General features: G+C 42.2%; 1 protein-coding gene across 1 annotated transcript in view; it reads right to left on the bottom strand.

Moving 5' to 3' along the window:
* The window catches only part of WDFY2 (WD repeat and FYVE domain containing 2), a 164,751-nt gene that overhangs the window by 21,088 nt on the left and 125,198 nt on the right, over positions 1-18,465 (bottom strand). Inside the window, exons 6-7 of the mRNA XM_033104237.1 lie at positions 17,009-17,121; positions 2,892-3,018 (exon numbers count right to left, since the gene is read on the bottom strand). Of these exons, the coding sequence (XP_032960128.1) occupies positions 2,892-3,018; positions 17,009-17,121 (240 nt within the window). The remainder of the gene's footprint in view (positions 1-2,891; positions 3,019-17,008; positions 17,122-18,465) is intronic.

An 18,465-nucleotide genomic window follows, 5' to 3' on the forward strand; every position in this document is an offset into this window, starting at 1 on the left:
ACTTTCTTAGCTTTTTTCCCCCTTGGACTTGGAAATCACTTACTCTAGTGCTAGAGCTCTCTCTGCTTCGATGGGATTTTTATACACAAAATCAAATTAGTTCCCAATAGGTCGCATTTTTGCTGCTGAAGGATGGTAGGAAGCCACTGAGCTCGGGGCAGAAGCCTCGTGGAGCTGTCCCTCCACACTATGGTTGGACATTTCCGGAAGAGGGGAAGGCAGCCTCTCCCCCTGGAGGCAGGGAGCTGTGGTCCCATCTGCTCTCCCCAGTTCCCCAGCTCACCCATTCGATCTCTGATTTGGAACTCTGAACACCATTAATCACCCTGGGGAAGGTGGGAAACTGAGGACTTGTAGGACATCAAGGGAAAGCCTCAGGCCGCAAGCAGAAATTCTTGGGCCTCTAAAGTAGAAAAGAGACAGAAAACATCATGGGGCATGGTGGGGACCACGTGTTATTCAATGTTCATTTTTATATCTCCAGTGCCTAGCTGGATACAAAGAAGGTTATGAATAGCTTTCTTACTTCAAACTGCACTAAGCTTTGGGAGACCTAAGCTGCCAGCCTGGGTCTTTGAGGATGGTAGCTCAGTATTCTCATCTAAAAAATGGTATCTGGCTTCTCTCTTTCACAGGGTTATTGTAAGATTAAACTGAGGGGCTGGTGTATTTTGAAAGCTCTTTGACAAAATATTCGGCACCATTCAAACACAAGAATCACTGAACACCAATCCAGTGGCCAATTTTCAGGGCAAAGAAAAGGCTGTGAGGAAAGTGGGCCTTGTGACTTCTCCTGTTCTGCCTGATGTCCTTGCGCTTTCTTTCCCGAAACTACTAGGTGACTCCCATCTTCCTATTTCTAGCAGCTCCCGTGGCTTCCCATCCCCACCTCAGGTATTCAAACCCACTCTAACAGTGACACCAACTGATGCTGAGGACATTTCCTTCTAGCTCTGTGACACCAGGCAGCCCCTCTCAGGCTAAGATCCGACAGCCCCTCAGAGATAGAGTTCCCTTTGTTACTAAGCTTGAGTTAAACAAAGCACGATGCAAAAGCCTGCCATTACTCCTGTGGAAAGCCAGTCCTGATTGCGGCTCCTGATTTCAGCAGCCTGCCTGCCCCACTAGGTCCTAAGGGATGGACTCCAAGTATGGTCCGTCCCATTTTCTAAAAGGCCCAGTTCACATTACTTAGAAACTGGAAGACCTATTAGCTTAGATTTCATTTTTCTGGGACCGAGAATCTGCATTTCAACTTTACAGCCTTTTCTTTCTTACCAAACTATAGGTGCAAGTTTCCCAGAACAACACTTTGCGTGAGGACACTCAGCACACAGTGGCACTGGCAGGGAGCGCTGTGACACTCCCAACCCGTGGACGGGTCCTGTAAGCCTGCTGGCAGTCTTCATCAACCTCTGTGCAAACACAAAACTAGTTCTGAGCTCATCTGAGTGAGTCCAACCAATATTACTGATCTTCATTCAAAACCTATGCTGTATTTATCTGAGAGAGTCCAAAGTGACAGGAATCACCCGGCAGATTAGATAATAACTAAGTGTAATAACACAGGACTGTGCCTGGCTTCTTTTTCTTCATTTACATGGATGATGTCAACTCCTTCTACATGATCTTGATGCATGTCCCCATGTCATAGAGAGAAATATAATGGAACAATTCCTCTAATGAACTGATGACGAGGTCCAAGTGACCCCACAAGCCAACAGACCACTGGCCCCAGACAACTGGTCTGTTCTCTAATGTGGGAACGAAGGGCTTAATAGCTACTTCTCTAAAACTAAGCTCTAACACTGAAATAACTATTTGTGCATGGGCCCTCCAAAACTGAATTAGTTCAATAATCCTAAACTGTACATTTAACTACTTAGGAGAATCTTTTAAAACTTGTGTTCCCAGGCAGATTTATAGGAAGACCTAACGTTACTTAAACCCGTCAGTTCATGGGGGCATTACTGATATTTCTTTATGGCTGTCTGGAGTCACTTTTACTATCATTTTCAAAACTTTACGAGTTAAAAACAATTTTAGATTAGGTTTAGAGTTCTATAGCAGATCTAAAATTCTTTTCTGCAGCATGAGCAGACTGTCCCAAGGGCCTGTGGGCAACACAGAGCAGGACAAATCAGAGTATGGTCTGAGGGTCGCCAGCAGGGAGCTGCCTGGGCGGCTTGTTACCACACAGACGCCCACAACTCCAGACCGGGGACCGGAATCTCCAAAGACACGGCCCAGGAATGTACTCTAAACAAATTCCTCGGTGACTCTCTGTGTATGGCCAAGTTTGAGAACTGCTCCAAGGAAACACAAAGCTTTCTGTGCTTTTCCTCTCAGCCCCCTGAAATTGGTCCCTTAAGAAAGAAGAGCCTGATATGAATCAAGGCAAGTACCCAATAAATATTTGGTGAAGTACAAAATGTACTGTGTAAGGAAGGATATTATCTCTCCCCTTTTTCTTAAGCTGCCAGGAATCTTGAAGCCACATTTCACCTCAACTACAGAAATTCTGTATGCCTTCATGACTTGTATTTTTAAGCTCTTTTTTCTTCCACTCTTAAAATTTTTACTCTTGTAAGAATATATTCTTACAGTCTCCTTATATTGTTCTAATTTTTAACCTTTTATTTATTTGCTGCCATCATTTTATTTTATGGTTTCTGTAAGCACTCTCAAATCCTCTGTGGAATAAAATGGGGTATAAATAAATAAACATACTTATGTACAGATATAAATCAAAGTGGCCATTATTTGCTTTCCTGCCATGTTCCTTCCCATACTAAGATCCTGTCATAGAGAAGGAGCCACACTCCTTTGTCCCAGCTTTTAGCAGGGAGTCTTTTCTCGAGAGTTCTTTATAAAAGCACCAGCGGTCTTACTTGTGTCCTTGGAGCTCGATGGCCGTTCCTTTTCTCCCACCGATGTCCCACATGATTACAGAGTGATCGGAGCTGCCCGAGAACAAAACTCGCTGGACGGGGTCCCAACAGAGAGCAGTCACCCCACCTGAGAGACCAGACATAGATGAACGTTAGTCACAGAGTAAGGGTATTATTCACCAAGGAAATGTGAAAGCAAAGGAGTTAGGATCTAGTGCAGTTCCTGGTATACAATAACGTTTTTGTTGAAAAAACAAACAGTAAGTCCCCAAAGAGAAAAAAAATTGGCTCCAAGAATAAAAGTCTCACACTTTAAGCACTCCCCACCCCCAAATTTAAATGTACCATGAAATCAATTACTGCAAAGACCAAAGAAAAATGAAAAAGACAATTAACTGACGTTTAAACAATTGACATGATACAAAGAAGAATGGAAAATACTGCACTGTTTGGAAATCTTAGCTATATATTTTTAGTGCTCTCTATTTCCTACCCTGACAATAATAGATGAAAAGTAAATAGGGTTTAAAAAAGCACAATTGATTTTTTTTATTATTAAACATCAGATATAATTAGACTATAATATCAGAATTTAAAATTTATTTCGCTGTCTTTGGGAATTTAAATTTACGGATCCAGGGCAAATCATTTGCATCTTTAAGCATCAGTTTCCTCACCTCTAAAATGGGGACGATGGCGATATGACTGCTGCTCCTAATGATAATATGGCCCTAGCCATTGCCTACTTCACAGGATTGTGCTGAGAATCAGACGGGAAGAACTACACAGGCCCTCTCTGTAAACGGTGCAGATGTTGGTTATCCACATTACTCTAGCGATGTGGCTATAAAATATTGACAGATTTTCTTCTCCGGCAGTCCCCTTATAAATCAAACTCCTTGTGCACAGAGAACGATAACAACTTTTTCCATATAAGATGAGCACAAAGCCTACCAATACTTAAGGATGTGAGAACTACTCATTGTTTACATTATTGAAAAATACTATATTCTGCAAAGAACCATAAACTAGCTTCTTATTTGTTGGAATCTGATGCTTTTCTCTTTTAGAGTACCAATTTGTTCTAACAAAGTCCTGTACTTTAGAAGCTTTTAGGAAAAGTTCTCTTATGTAATTGTCTCAGAAGATCTTTTTTTTTTTAAGATAAAAAAAACAACAACAACCTACTATTCTGAATTATGCTGAATAGCTTCTTCCTATACCCGCACAACATTCACCTTGTATTTACGAGGTCTGACAATTAAGTTGGCGAACCCATCCTAGAAAAAGTGCTACATGCCTCATTGCTGAATATCACTATGGTCACCTTCGAAGTACTCCCCTTGGGAAGCTGCACCGACGCCAGCGCCTAGTCCACCCTTCAAAGCAATTTTGGAACTCTTTTTCTGGAATGGTCATCAGAGGTGTCGTCATATTACCCTTGATGTCCTGAATGTCATCAAAATGTCTTCCTTTCAATATTTCCTTTATCTTTGGGTAAAGAAAGAAGTCATTGGGGGCCAGATCAGGTGACCAGGGAGGGTGTTCCAATACAGTTATTTGTTTACTGGCTAAAAACTCCCTCACAGACAGTGCCATGTGAGCTGGTGCATTGTCGTGATGCAAGAGCCATGAATTGTTGGCGAAAAGTTCAGGTCGTCTAACTTTTTCCCGCAGCCTTTTCAGCACTTCCAAATAGTAAACTTGGTTAACTGTTTGTCCAGTTGGTACAAATTCATAATGAGTAATCGCTCTAATATCAAAAAAGGTTAGCAGCATCGTTGCAACAAGTTCGCAAACTTAATTGTCAGACCTCGTATTCCTGTTCATGTAAGAATAAATATCACTTCCCCCAATGCGGTAACCACCCCATGTAACTCTCATATCCTCTTCCCTCACCATTTCCTGCCCCTTCAACCCACTTGCGTGTGTGCGCACACATACGTGCAAGCACACACACACACACACACACACACACACACACCCCAGCACCAAACACAGAGCCGGCAGCAGACAGGCCGTAGTATTGTCTGTTGAATGAATGAAGGAACAGATGAATGAAAACACAAAAATCTCTCCCATTCATAAACCTTATTTGGAACTCTTTTGTGATGCTTACTTAGTCTTTCAAAGCTAAGTATTTCTTCCATCTGTAGATCTCTTCTTTCCCTGCTATTGAATTCCATGATTACGCTTTTTTAAAAAAACCATCCTTCAGTATTTGGCAATGTAACAGTCCAGGGTATGCATTCCATTCTGCAAAACATGGTGTCTATTCCCACACAGTACCCCTACCCCAATGGATGACTTTGTTAAATACCTGTGGCGGAGTTAGCTAACTGTCCACCTGCCTCACAGTCCCCCTTCCACATACAGAGCACTCCCTGGAAAGCTGCCGTCCTGCAAGGACCACACTTACTGGGCCCTCTTGCATCTAGGGGGAATGTGACCAGTTCTAAGCAATGACATCCAGAAATCTCTTCCAGGCCAAAGAAGTTAAGATGTCCCTTTCCACTTTCTCCTCAGGACTCCAAGACCCCAGGGCATGAAGAAACTACATTCTACAAGGAGACTGAATCACCACATGGAAGAGAGCTGTAAGTCAGCAACATCTGTACTGGTTGTTAAATGAGCGAAGAATAAAATTCTGTTGCATTTAGGCACTGAAACGTTGAGGATAACTTGTTCACCTTTTACAATGCCATATATTTACTGGACTATTACAGTAAGGCTGACCCAAGAGGAAGGCAAGGGTCACCAAAAGCTTCATAAATGTCACACTAACGAAACGAATATTAGGCCATTAATATTGATGGCTAATATTTAAATAGAATTTAGTTTCCAAAGCAATCCATCAGAGACTCCAAAATGGTTTTTCTTCCAAAACATATGTAGAATCTAAGCACTTCTTACTATCTCAACTGCTATCCTTGTATGAGCCACTGTCAAAATTCTTGCCTAGAAAATTAAGAAGCATGACGCACATTTTGTTGTAGAGGCTGTGGAAGAAAAAGGCACTGTTATCGACTGCTGATGAGAATGCAGACCAGCAAAGTGTGGAAGGTCACATCTAACAAAACCACACATGCACTTAGCTTTTAATCCTGCAATCTCACTTCTAGGAATTTATCCTGAAGATGCTGTCACCACTCCCACCAAGCAATATGAAAATATACATGCACAAGGCTACTGATTTCAGCATTGTTTGAAAAAGCTAAACAACTGGTAACAACTAAAGCTCGTGTAAGAGAGTGGGTGAATAAACTACGATACACTCACAGAGTACTATGCAGCTATGAAAAAGAATGAAGGTCTCTTGGATGGACAGGAAGTCATTTCCAGGATGTACCACAAAATGAGAAAGGGCAAAGTGCAAAAGAATATCTACATTATGTTACCTTTCATTTAAGAAAAATGGGTAAATGAGAAGTTAATGAGATTTGTTAATTACAGCAGGTGTGTGGGAAAGACTGGGAATGAAGAAGAGATGAAGCAGTGACACTTTTCATAGCATAGTTTTTTTGTTTGGTTCTGTGTTTTAGAACCATGTTTGTATTTCACATACTCAAAAACAAGTACATAATTAAAATCAACTAGGTGTGTGCGTGTAGGAGAGGACCCAAAATGGCATAAAAACAGAAACAGTGAAACAGTGCATTACAAATGAATGACACAATCATACTAAAGGGGGGGCAAGGGGAAAGTGACAAAAGTAACTTTGGAAAAGGGTGATAAGGTTAAATATAAAAAGATTTGCACACAAAAACAGTATTCTAGTTAGTAGGTTTGTATTTCACAGGGCTATGGGTTATATAGGTGAGCAACTCTGGAACTATATTACTTGTATTCTAGAATTGAGCAACATCACGTGGTACCAAAAACTAAGCTGTGCACAAAAAATGATGGGACATGTGAAAAGGACGCAGGAGCCAATGTGAAAGGGTTCAACGGCCAAATTTGGGGCAATTTGAGCAACAAGATAAATAAATGGTAGTAGAGGATCCTTATACATAGAAATTAATAAGAACCTGTGGGCCTAGTCCAATATAAATAATTGAACAAATAAGTAGGGAAGAAGTGAAAGTTTTTCCTTATAGTACAGTTGCAACTAAAAAGTGTAGAAGGCATAATGAAAATAGAAAAAAGACACAATTTGGCAATTACCACAGTAATTCTTGTTTCTGGTAGGAATCAGCAATGGATACTAAAATTATTGGGCAGAAATATAATGAGAAACAAAATATTTACATAGTTTGAAAGTATTTCCTTATAAAATTATGAATTACAAAGGGTGATCAAAGGGGAGAAACCTGGAAGACACACACCCTAACCAAAGCTAACACCAGTAACAGGGAAAATCAGTGCCATGTGCCCGATATGATGCACTTCATAAGAAGCATCTCATCACTGCTGTGGTGGTGTTACCAAAAATGCATAATCTGAATTTCACCATGAAATTCATCAGACAAGTATCAGACAAACTCAAACGGAGGGACATGCTACAGGGGAGCGACATTCTGGCTAATATTCAAAACTGCCAAGGTCTGGAAACACAAGGAAAGACTAAAGAACTCTTTCAGATTAAAGGAAACTAAGGAGACATTACAACCAAATGCAGCATGTGGTCCTGGGTTGGATTCTGAACCAGAAAAGGATATCAGTGTGATAACTGGAGAAATGGGAACAAGGTCTGTAGGTTAGAGAATATTGTTGTATCAATGTTAATTACTTGATTTTGAGACTTGCACCATAATTTTCAAAGATGTTACCATTTGGGGAATATGGGTGAAGGACGTACAGGATGCTGCATTATTTTGCAAGTGTTTTAATGTCCAAAATTATTTCAAAACGAAAAGTAAGAAAACAAAAAAAGCCTAAGACTAGAATAGCCTCCTACAAGGTTTCCCTTCTCCCACTCCTGTTCCTACTGTCTATTCTCCACCTGGCAGCCAAAGTGATCACTGAAGAAGCAAAGCAGATTATGACACCCCCTTCCTCAAATCCCACCTACGGTTTCCATCCCATTCAGAGTAAAACCCCAAGTCCTGTGCATGGCCTTTCATGGCCCTTCATGATCCAGCTCCAGCCGTCATGGGGCTTCCTCTCCTCCCCTCCTCCCCTCCCTCGCTCTGCTCTGGCCCCACTGGCCTGCCTGATGTTCCTTTAGCTCGCCAGGCTCATTCCCACCTCAGGGTCTCTGCCCTTTGCAGCTTCTACCTGTGATTCTCTTCCCCTAGATTATCACTGGCTCGCTACCTCACTTCACACAAGTTCCTGCTCAAATGTCACCTCCTTAGATACATCTTCCTGGACCACTCTATCACTTCCTCCTTATTCTTTTCTTTTTCTTCAGCGCATAACAATACATATTTATTTACTGTGTAACGCCCCAAACAGAATATAAGCTCTAGGAGGGCTGGGCTTTGACTTCCTCCCAGGACCTAGGCCTCTTATACTAGGTACGCAATCAGCACAGACAAATGAGCAAATGATTGAATGAAGGAGCAAGTACATGAACGAATGTTCTTCGCTTATGAAACAGGCATATGACATCTCTTTTTCTCTGGCTAACCAGTGCTGTTTATGTGACAGCCTTCATCTATTCTATTACTCACACCTTTTAGGTCAGGGAGTGCTCATCTGAAGGAGAACCTCTGGAGATGGTCTTGCTTGACTGGTTAAGCCACTAGGATTAAGGGGATAGAAAAGAGAAAGATGACAAATGAAGGATTTCCCCTATATAACATGTGCTTGTGTCCCCCCCCACCCCAAATTCTTACGTTGAAACCTAATCCCCAAGATTCGAAAGTGTTTGGGTCATAAGGGTGGAACCCTCCTGAAGGGGACTAATGTCCTTCTGAAAGATACCTCAGAGAGCTACCTCACCTGCTTCCGCCATGTGAGGTTAGAGCGAGAGGGCAGCCATTCATCAGCCAGGAAGCGGACCCCACCAGACACTGACCGCCAGCACCTTGTTCTTGGGCTCCCCAGCCTCCAGAATAGTGATAAAAACTATTGTTCATAAGCCACCCAGCCTGGCAGTCTGTTACGGCAGCCTGAACAGACCACAACAATGTATAAAATGGGTAACTCAGTTATTGCTTTAACTTCTTTAAAGCAGCATGTCAGATTTTAATAATGGTGGCCACTGGTAAAAAGAATGGTTAGAAAGGCTTATTTGACTTATTTAAAGACTTAGGTTATTCATTTTATCAGAATAAATAAACATGGAAATCCTTGAATAGAACTTACTAGGTGCCGCAGGATAAAGACCTCCCAACTTCCGCACACACACCCACATCTCCAAACTCTGCACCATGAGGCCCCCTGGCCTTTGTCGGGGACTATGGGATGAGGATGGTTTACGGTGAAGACTGGATGTTTAGTTATGGTATTATAAGTACACAAGCTCTGGAATCAGATTCGAGGCTCAAATTCTAGCTTTACCCTGATTAGGTATGTGATCTTGGGCAAGTTATTTAATGTCTTTGTGCCTCAGAATTCTGTCTGATCTGTGAAACAGGGCTGATAACAGTGTTGTTGAGATTAACTAGTTAGCATATTACAAGCACACAGAATAGTGCCTAGCACAGGGGAAGCACTCAGTAAGTGTCAGCCCTGATTTACTGCAGGAGACCTCATCTCTACCATCTCGGCGACACTGTCCTTTGCTGGGTCAGCCTTCAGGCAGTGACCTGCTTGTTCCTATGCTCGCCCAGCCATTATGAGATCAGTTAAAGTTTTAGAAACAAGAACCAATCTCTAGTTTTCCCAATTACATCAGTCTGTAAGACGCTAGAGCTGAGAAGGGGAGTTCTTCATAACAGTTAGGAAGGGAAAATAGGTAACTAGGTCAAAGCAAGTCAGTGTATACTCAGCACCCTCCCAAGGCTCAGAGTATTACACGAGGCTTCAGTAAGAGTGGAAATGAGCAAGGAAAAGCTGAAAGACAGGCAATAGGATGGGACTGGGGAAGGAAACAAATACCTTCAGGGTCCCATCCCACATCGAAGTAAATGTCCAATGGGGTTTAATGGCGGTTGGCTTATAAATTGTAAGCTACCGCATTCATTTTAAATCAGTTCAACAAGCACGGATTGAGCATCTGCTCTATGGTAGGCACTGTGCTAAGCTCTGTGGATATAATCAAATCAAGGAAGACTCAGACCCTACGCCAACACAAACGTCCGATGGTCCAGTGTAAGATGGTGGGATTCATTCTGAGAACAAGAAGGGCATGCACGTCGTGTTCAGTGGAGCCATTCTCTCATGGGACATATGGCTTCTCCCTCTACCTGGAGTGCCGGTCCTACCTTCTATGACCCAAGGAACTTTTTCTCCCTCTTCAAGCCTTCTCTCGCCAGCCCCCCAATCTGCATGAGGTTGCCACCTCTGTGCGTGTCTCTCCTGTCACACTCACCCACTGTATCAAACTGGTTGGATTAGAAATCTGTGCCCACAGTAGACATTAGGTTCCGTATCTTTGCATTCAAGCACAGGGCATAGTGCCTGGCACACAGAAGTTGCTCCACAAATGTTTACTCACCTGGACTGTTGAATGGATGGCAGAAAGGAATGGGAGGGCAATAAACCCGAGCAATAAAGCATCACTACAGAGCCATTTGGCAGAGCCTTGCAGTTGGGGGCCAGCGGGAAGGCAGCACGCAGAGAGACATGGAAGGGCACAGAGAGATAGAGAGAAAGCGGCTAACTAAACAGTTTCTTCCTTCCTGGGTGTTTTTGCCTCTGTCAGCAGACAGAGCTTCCTGCTGAACAGCGCTTTCTACTGAACACTTTTGGCAGGAGGGGAAGGCGGCCAGCGTCATCAGGTAGGACTGCATTCCAGAGCAGGGCTGACACATGCACCTCCTGCCTGGTCCCACACCCAGGGCGGCCTCCTTGCCCTCCGTAACAGGAGAGTGAGCGCCATGGGCTGCAATGCTGTGGATTTCCAAGGCTTGTGATGCTTTAAATGACAGAAATCATTTCTTCCATTTTGTTGGACTTCACTTCCAATTACTCCATCTTTCCGCCCCGCCCCCATGTTTCATGACATGCTTCTCCCTGCCTTTGACCCCCACGAGGTGACCTACAGAATAATTTTTAACATAAAGGAATTCATTCTTAAAAATAAAGATTTTAATCATGATAAAACTTATCTGTACTATTATGTACTCCCATAAAAGTAATTTTCAATGGCTGCATAATATACCAACACATGGATGTACCTGAACTTATTTCACTTATTAGATTTTTTCTCAACTTTTAGCTATTACATGTTTTGTTAAGATGAATATATTTTGAAACATAAACACTTGTTCACATTTCTGACTATTTAAAGAGATTCCCAAATGTGGAACCAGATCGAAGAGCATAAACATTTTAAAAATTTTAATATACGTTACCAAAATGCTTAGTGAACTAATTTTTTTTGTAGACTTTTACAACATATCTTGCAAAGCTAGACTATGTGGAATGCTGCAAAGCCAGGGCTGGAAACTGTTGGTTCTGTCTTTACCACAATGTGACTGGGACCCCACTAAGAGCGTTCTATCACACCCTGCAAGGTGAAGGTGTGTTGGCTAATGTGGCTAAAGGAGAGCCATCTAAGTAAGTCTTCAGACCATGAAGTCTCCTGAGTAAAATACCTGACCTTGCAGTTACTGCATTTTGCTCTAGGTTGAAGTGATGAGTGTTTCTGTAAAGCTAAATGTGCTCTATCTCTAGGCTACAACTTCCTCCTGAGACCCACAAACGGACAGCCAGCTGTCTCCCTGCCACCTTCCCAGGGACGTCTCTCCGTCAGACCCAGTTTAAAGCATCATGATATTCTCTCTAAAGCCTGCTCTACCTCCAACGTTCCTGGTTTCAGGAAATGGCATCACCATCCACCCAGGTGCTCCAGACAGAAACCTGGGAGCCACTCCTACCCCAATCGCCAAGTGCTGCTGACTCCTCTTTTCCTCAACAGATCTCGAACCCCTCCTCTCTCCATGCCCACTGCCACCTCCTCCCCAGTCCAAACGAAGGTCCCCTTTCCTAGTGACTCCAGCAGTTGCCTTCCTTCTAAATGGTGTCCTCACATCCATTCTTGTCCCCACTCAATCCACTACCCACTGCTGCCAGTGATTTGTTAAAATGGAAACCGGGTTGCCACCCTGCTTTTCCTTCATCACTGGTTTCCCAGTGCCTGAGAACAATGTTTGAGGTTCTTAACGCTGCCTGGAGGGTCAACTTGTACTCCTCTCCCCAGGCTCTCCGTAGGGGCCATTTGACTTCATTCAGCTGTTCACACTTTCCCACCCCAAGCTTCACACCTGCTTCACACATCTGGGGATGTTCTCACACCTGGGTATCTCCTCCTTCTCCGCAGGGTGAAGCCTCTCTTTAACTTGTGCTGGACAAGGAGAGGTCCTCTGTTATTTGCTCCCCATGCGGCCTGCGCACAGCATTGGGGCTTCACAGCACCGGCTACACTCATATTTTGATTATCTACAATTATTGGTTTAATGCTTGTATTCCATGACTGGAAGTTGAATAAAGCAAGCATTACGCTTTTTACCTATGTAATCCAGCATTCATCACATAGAGAACTAATGGCTTGACTGACTCTTGATGAAAATATGCATCTATTATACTTTACATCTATGTACCTATTGTACTTTATACAAACTGGATTGATTGAAAGCCTCTATTGTAAATGAAAATTACGTTTGCAATTTAATTATTTGAATTTTGATATTTGCACTAAATGATGCCTTTCCTTTTTTTAGTTATTTCTGTTATAGTTATACGGCCATTTTCAATAATTCTGTTAATGAAAAAGTCTGTATTTAATTTTTCATTAATTAGTATGCTTGGCAGATTTACATTCAAGCCCTCCTGTTTTCTAAAATGTTTATACTAATCAAAAAATTCTTAGACATAAAAGAAAAAATATTCATCGATACTATGAATTCCCAATGTTCAAAATCTGATTTTTTTCCCCCTTTTGTTCAAGTCAATGTATGACTTTTTGATAGAAATACATTAGAATTTCTGCATAAATAGCGAAGACCTATGATACTTGGCAGTTAGCTCCAGAAATAAAACCAGCAGAGGGAGCATAAGAATATAAAACTAGTTTCCTAAGTCCTCATGGATTAGTAAATGCTATGTTTGGCTGCTGGGTATAACTTAGGCTGATTCCATCATAACCCACATTTTTGTTATGACCTTCTGTACTGTAACAGAGAGTGATGGGTGAATGGTTATGACTCTGTACACATACCAAAGACTTGTCTGCTTTGAGTTTAGATCTGGACTGATGAGACCCCCAAGATCCCTCTGTAATAGATCTGGGTTCATCTTACGGTCTTTGTTTGGCGGGTAGAGGAGTGAGGAGATTAAACTAATCCTTTTCCAGCATTGCGTCTGGCCAAGCTTGGGACCTTCCAAGGCCCAGAATGGGCCAACTATATAGGAAGGGCTTGACAATGTTTCAATCACCATGAAATCTCTTAGATGTCCTTGCTCTAGTTTAAAGGATTGAGTTGTGCTGTAGCCAGGTTGGCGGTGGGTGGATAGTACTGTCCAGGAATAATAACAAGTCAAATATGTGACCTGCTCCATTCACCTCTGTGTTAGTGACCTTCCTGGACCCTGTCCTGTCTTCCTCAGAGACAGCTCATGGTAAAATCCTACGAAAATGCTTTAAGCATTTGGAGAAAGAAAAGACACACTGTCAAGGCAACATTTTATATTAGAACTTGCAAAACATGAAACCCTTGGGCCACATCTGGCCCCCATACACTGATGAGAAGCAGCTACATGCGCCTTTTCTGACCGGGAGACAGCGATCCAGAACTCAGCTCATTCCTGTCATCCACCACCTGGTGACCTCCTGACGACTAAAGAAGCTAAAAGGTCAGGCCACCTCTGCCTAAACCAAGTCTGGGAACTAGCAGTCCATCACCAGGCCTGCTGAGTCCACCACCTAAGTTCTACCGTGGGTTCATCCACTCCTTGCTTTCCCATTACCACAGCCACATTTCAAGGGACTAGCTTTCCAATTACCTCCCTACTCTACTGCCAGAACAATCTTTTAAAATCTGATCAGGTAACATCCTTGCTTAAAACTCTTTAATGGTTTCTCACTGACATCAAGAAAATGCTCTCAGTAATTTGAACTGCCTTTTACTTCCTTTCTGGCTATTCTCACCTCATACTCAATGATCCAGCCAAAAAGATTTAGTAGGGTTTCCCAAGGGAGCCATGTTCTTGCAAATTTGCAGGCCCTGGACCATACTTGATTTCTCTGCCTGGATTGCTCTTCTCATTTTTTCAGGAGTAACTCAACACTTTCTCCTCCCCAAATATCTTAACACAAGCCACACCTCCTCCTTGAGGTCTTCCCGGACTAACTCCCACTCCCATGCAAGTCTGGCACCCATTCTGTGTTCTTGGAAGCACTTGGGGTCTGCTTCCTCACTGCCTTTGACATCATGCAGTGGAATTACTATTTAGCTTCTGCCTCTCTCACCGGGCAGCGAGGAATCTGAGGACGAGACTATGCCTTTTATTTCTGTGATTGGGAGTAGTGGCTGAGGTCAACAGGGAGAGTACAAAGTGTAAAGAGATGAGGGTCCCAGGCAGAACCGAAGAAACCAAGGAGATGAGAAAGAGCAATTGAAGACGCAGAAGAAAACTAGGAGAGCTCAGGTCACAGAAGCCAAAGGAGGGCAGTTACAAGTGGGAAGGAATGGCCACAATGTGAAACGCCACCGAAAAGTTTATGTAGGACATGCTTTAAAACACGTCCACTGGATTTAGCAACCAGCAGGCCAGTGGCCATCTCAGGGAGAGCAGTTTAAGTGGAGTGATGAAATAGGCCAAATTCCAGGTGGCTGGAAAGCAGATAGGAGGTAAAGAATTTGAAGCAGCCGGGAAAACAATATTCTTTTCAATATTTTTTTAAGAATTGCTATTTGCTACAACATGAAGATCATGCTAAGTGAAGAAAGCTAGTCACAAAACAACAAATACTATGTATAACTCCACTCACAGGAGGTACCTAGAGCAGTCAAATTCACAGAGACAGAAAGCAGAATGGTGGTTGCCAAGGGCTGGGGGGAGTCAGTGTGTAATGGGTATAGAGTTTTAGTTTTGCAAGATGAAAAATGTTCTGTAGATAGGTGGTGATGATAGTTGCAAAAAAATGTGAATGTACTTAATGACACTGAACTGATTAAAAATGATTAAAACGGTAAATTTTAGATTATGTAGGTTTTTACCACAATTTTTTAAAAAAGGAAAAAGTACTGCTGTTAAGAGAATTAAGATGGAAATTGCTACAACCGGACATGGGAATGAGAGGGTTTTTATTTGTGTCTTTTTTTAACAGAGAGGCAAGAAACTTGACCATGTTAATAAACTAAGAAGTGAGTTGTTAGTCAAAAGGGAGAAAGGGAATGAGTTTTGGTGTGGAGACCCTGGGGACTGAGCTGGGGATCCTCTACAGCAGGATCCTGGACGATGCAGCAGGGCAAGAGATGAGGGGGTAGAGAAGTTTGTTTATTGGGGAGGGAATATGGGGCAGGCAAGGAAAGTATTCTTTAAAAAGCGTCTGTCTATCTGATAACATCTATTTTTCTTTGAAGGAGGATGCTAAGGGATGGGAAGGCGTGGGACTTCAGGAGAGTGACGAGGGTCTGAGAAAGCTGTTGACAGGAACAGGAGGAGTGTACTGCCGATCTGTAAAGGTTATTACGTGGAGGGATTATGAGGCCATTCCCGAGTGGACGGGAATGATGAATTTGCAATGGTAATGATGGGCTAAGACTCAGTGTGACTTGCGGCTGGGTATGGACCCCAGTGGCTGACAGCACAAGGAGACAGCGTGAATACTAAGTGAATCACGAACAAGGCTTACCAAGAAGGAAGACTGAGGGGCCCTGAGCAGAGCATGTTGGGAAGCATGTGGCTGAAGTGACTGGGAAGGAAGGAGAGATGGGGTAGACACAGGGGAACGTGGGATCAAGGACCGGACTTCTCAACAAGGGCAAGAGCAAGTGGAGGTGGAGTAAGGGTTTAGGGAAGTAAAAGATTAGGAGACTGAAGTTAGCAGTGCAACACGAGATTAAGATTCCTGAGGTGGGACGGTTCTGGGTCCCTGCCAGGCCAGCCTTGGCCAGGGTTAGGTGGCTAATAAGAGAAATCCAATCAGGAAGACCCGGGTCCTTGCCACAGGGGATGTTTCTGTGTGTTCTTCCTCCCAAAGGCAGAGATAATTCAGATGATCTTTTAAGAATCTTTTCCCCTGGATTCAATTTTCTCTTTAACTGCATTCCTTTTATCTCTTTAAGGAAATCCCTTATGATCTAGGTACTATTCCATTTTACATCCTCATTCACCTACTTTTGTACTTGTATGACATCTAAACTCAGTATTAACCTTGTTCTGTACTAAAGCATGGGTTGGTAATCTGCAGAAGACACAAAAGCCCACCAACGACCATGAAAACAGGCAGTGACTCATTTTCCAGAGTCGATTATCACATACTAAAAATACTAGTGAAAAATTAATCATCATCTATTCAACTCTTTCAAAGGCCAAGCATGGATATTTTATCTTACCTTGTTTAAATGACCCTGAGCAGACCAGTGCCATAAAGGGGGCCTTAGGTTTTAAACTAAAAAGAGCCCAACAGGAAGTTAAAGAGGAACTTGGACCTTTTTATGCAACCTGGCTACCCATGATGAACATATTTTTCAGATGAGGCAGCTGTCCTTTGTCGTTCTGGGGTTTGAGCAGTTGCCACATAGTCTGAAACAACAGCTCATCAACACACGCCAACACTGGCTTTCTCCAGGGCACCATGACGAAGAACCAAATCACCAACATTTTCAAAATAGATTGGTTCCTCTTTTGTTTGGATTGATGCAGGAAACTTTTGATATCATTTTTGACATTTTACTGAACCATTTTGAAATTAGTTAAGTGTATCATGCGGATCTTTGCACAAGCCTAGAGTGTACCTTGTCACTTTCACAACATGCCATCTGAACACCAGCACATATGGCAAGTGCCAGTTTACCAAGCGAGCGAGCAGAACATGGAGATTTTGCGTTCAATCCCACCTGTGTGTCCTCTGAATGTTGTGACCAGGGTGCAGTTTTCTTGCTCCAGTTTGAGGATGGTTACTTGGCCTGAATGGTCACCAATAAACACATGCCGGGTTTCAACATCAAATCTATCATGTAAGCATTAAGGATTGTTTTTCAGAATTGAGTGGAAGGATTTACAAAAATAAATAAATGTAAGAAACATGCAAGTCTCATCTGAGAAAAACTTGGACATAATGCTGAAAGACACAAAGGATATAACAAAATGAAAGGAAGATACAGTGGTATTATTGGACAGTAAGACTCAACACAATAAAGATGTCAATTCTCATAACATGAATTTATAAATTTAATATAATCCCTATAAAAAATATCATGTTTTTTCCTAGAGCTAGATATGTTAACTCTAAAGTTCATACAGAAAAATAAATAAGCAAGAAGAGCCAGAAATACTCCAAAAATAATAGTAACATGGTATGTGACATGGGAAGGCTAGCCCTACCAGATAGTGAAAACATGCTGTAAAATCTCTTTAACTGAAAGTGAGATATTCGTGCATAAATGGACAAACAGATCAATGAAACAGAATACAAAGTCTAGAAAGTAACCCAAAAGCATATAGACATTTGCTACATGTCTAATAAAGGTGGCTCTTCAAATGAATAAGGAAAAGATGGATTAGGAAAAAAGATACTGGCACAAACTGAATAGTCATTTGGAAAAATAAAATAGGATCTGCATTTCACATTATATACAAGGATAAATTCCAAATGAATTAGAGATCTAAACGCAAAAAATTAAAAATATGAGTTCTAGATGGGAGAATTCCTTTATAACCTTGAAGTGGGAAGAGATATTACTACTGAAAAACAAAACAACAAACAAATACCATAAGCAAAGCTAAAATACAAATTGGAAAAAATAGTTGCAATTTATATCACAAAAGGCCCAAATCCCTAATACATAAAAAGAGCAACCAAGAAAAAAAAGATCATAAACCTAATAGAAAAATAGGCAAAATATATAGATGGATAGTTTAAGAAATAAAAATGGTGCTGTGCAAAAAATAATTAACCTAGCAGGTCTGAGGGCTGTCCTTTGAAAGGCTGCCTACAAGGTTGACACGGCATCTGGGAACTTGGATTTCGGGAGTGTTCCCACCGTTAACAGATAGGAGTAGCTCACTGTGCCTTAACTGTATAAACAATATGGTTCATGCCAAATACCTGCTTTCCTTCTGGAAGTCTGGAAGTTTGGTACATGTCAGGCAGAGGCTGCCTACGTGACCAGTCTGTAGTAAAAATGCAAGGCACCGAGTCTCTAGTGAGCTTCCCTGGTTGATAAAACATCTAGCAATGCTACCTCTAGAGAACTGTCCCAGAGATACACTGGCAAAACAACAACAACAACAACAACAAACAAACAAACAAAAACCCTGACAGGACACATGCCTGAGGCTATTCATTCCATAT

This window comes from Rhinolophus ferrumequinum, chromosome 4 (assembly GCF_004115265.2).
Source record: "Rhinolophus ferrumequinum isolate MPI-CBG mRhiFer1 chromosome 4, mRhiFer1_v1.p, whole genome shotgun sequence".
Classification (NCBI taxonomy): Eukaryota; Metazoa; Chordata; class Mammalia; order Chiroptera; family Rhinolophidae; genus Rhinolophus; species Rhinolophus ferrumequinum.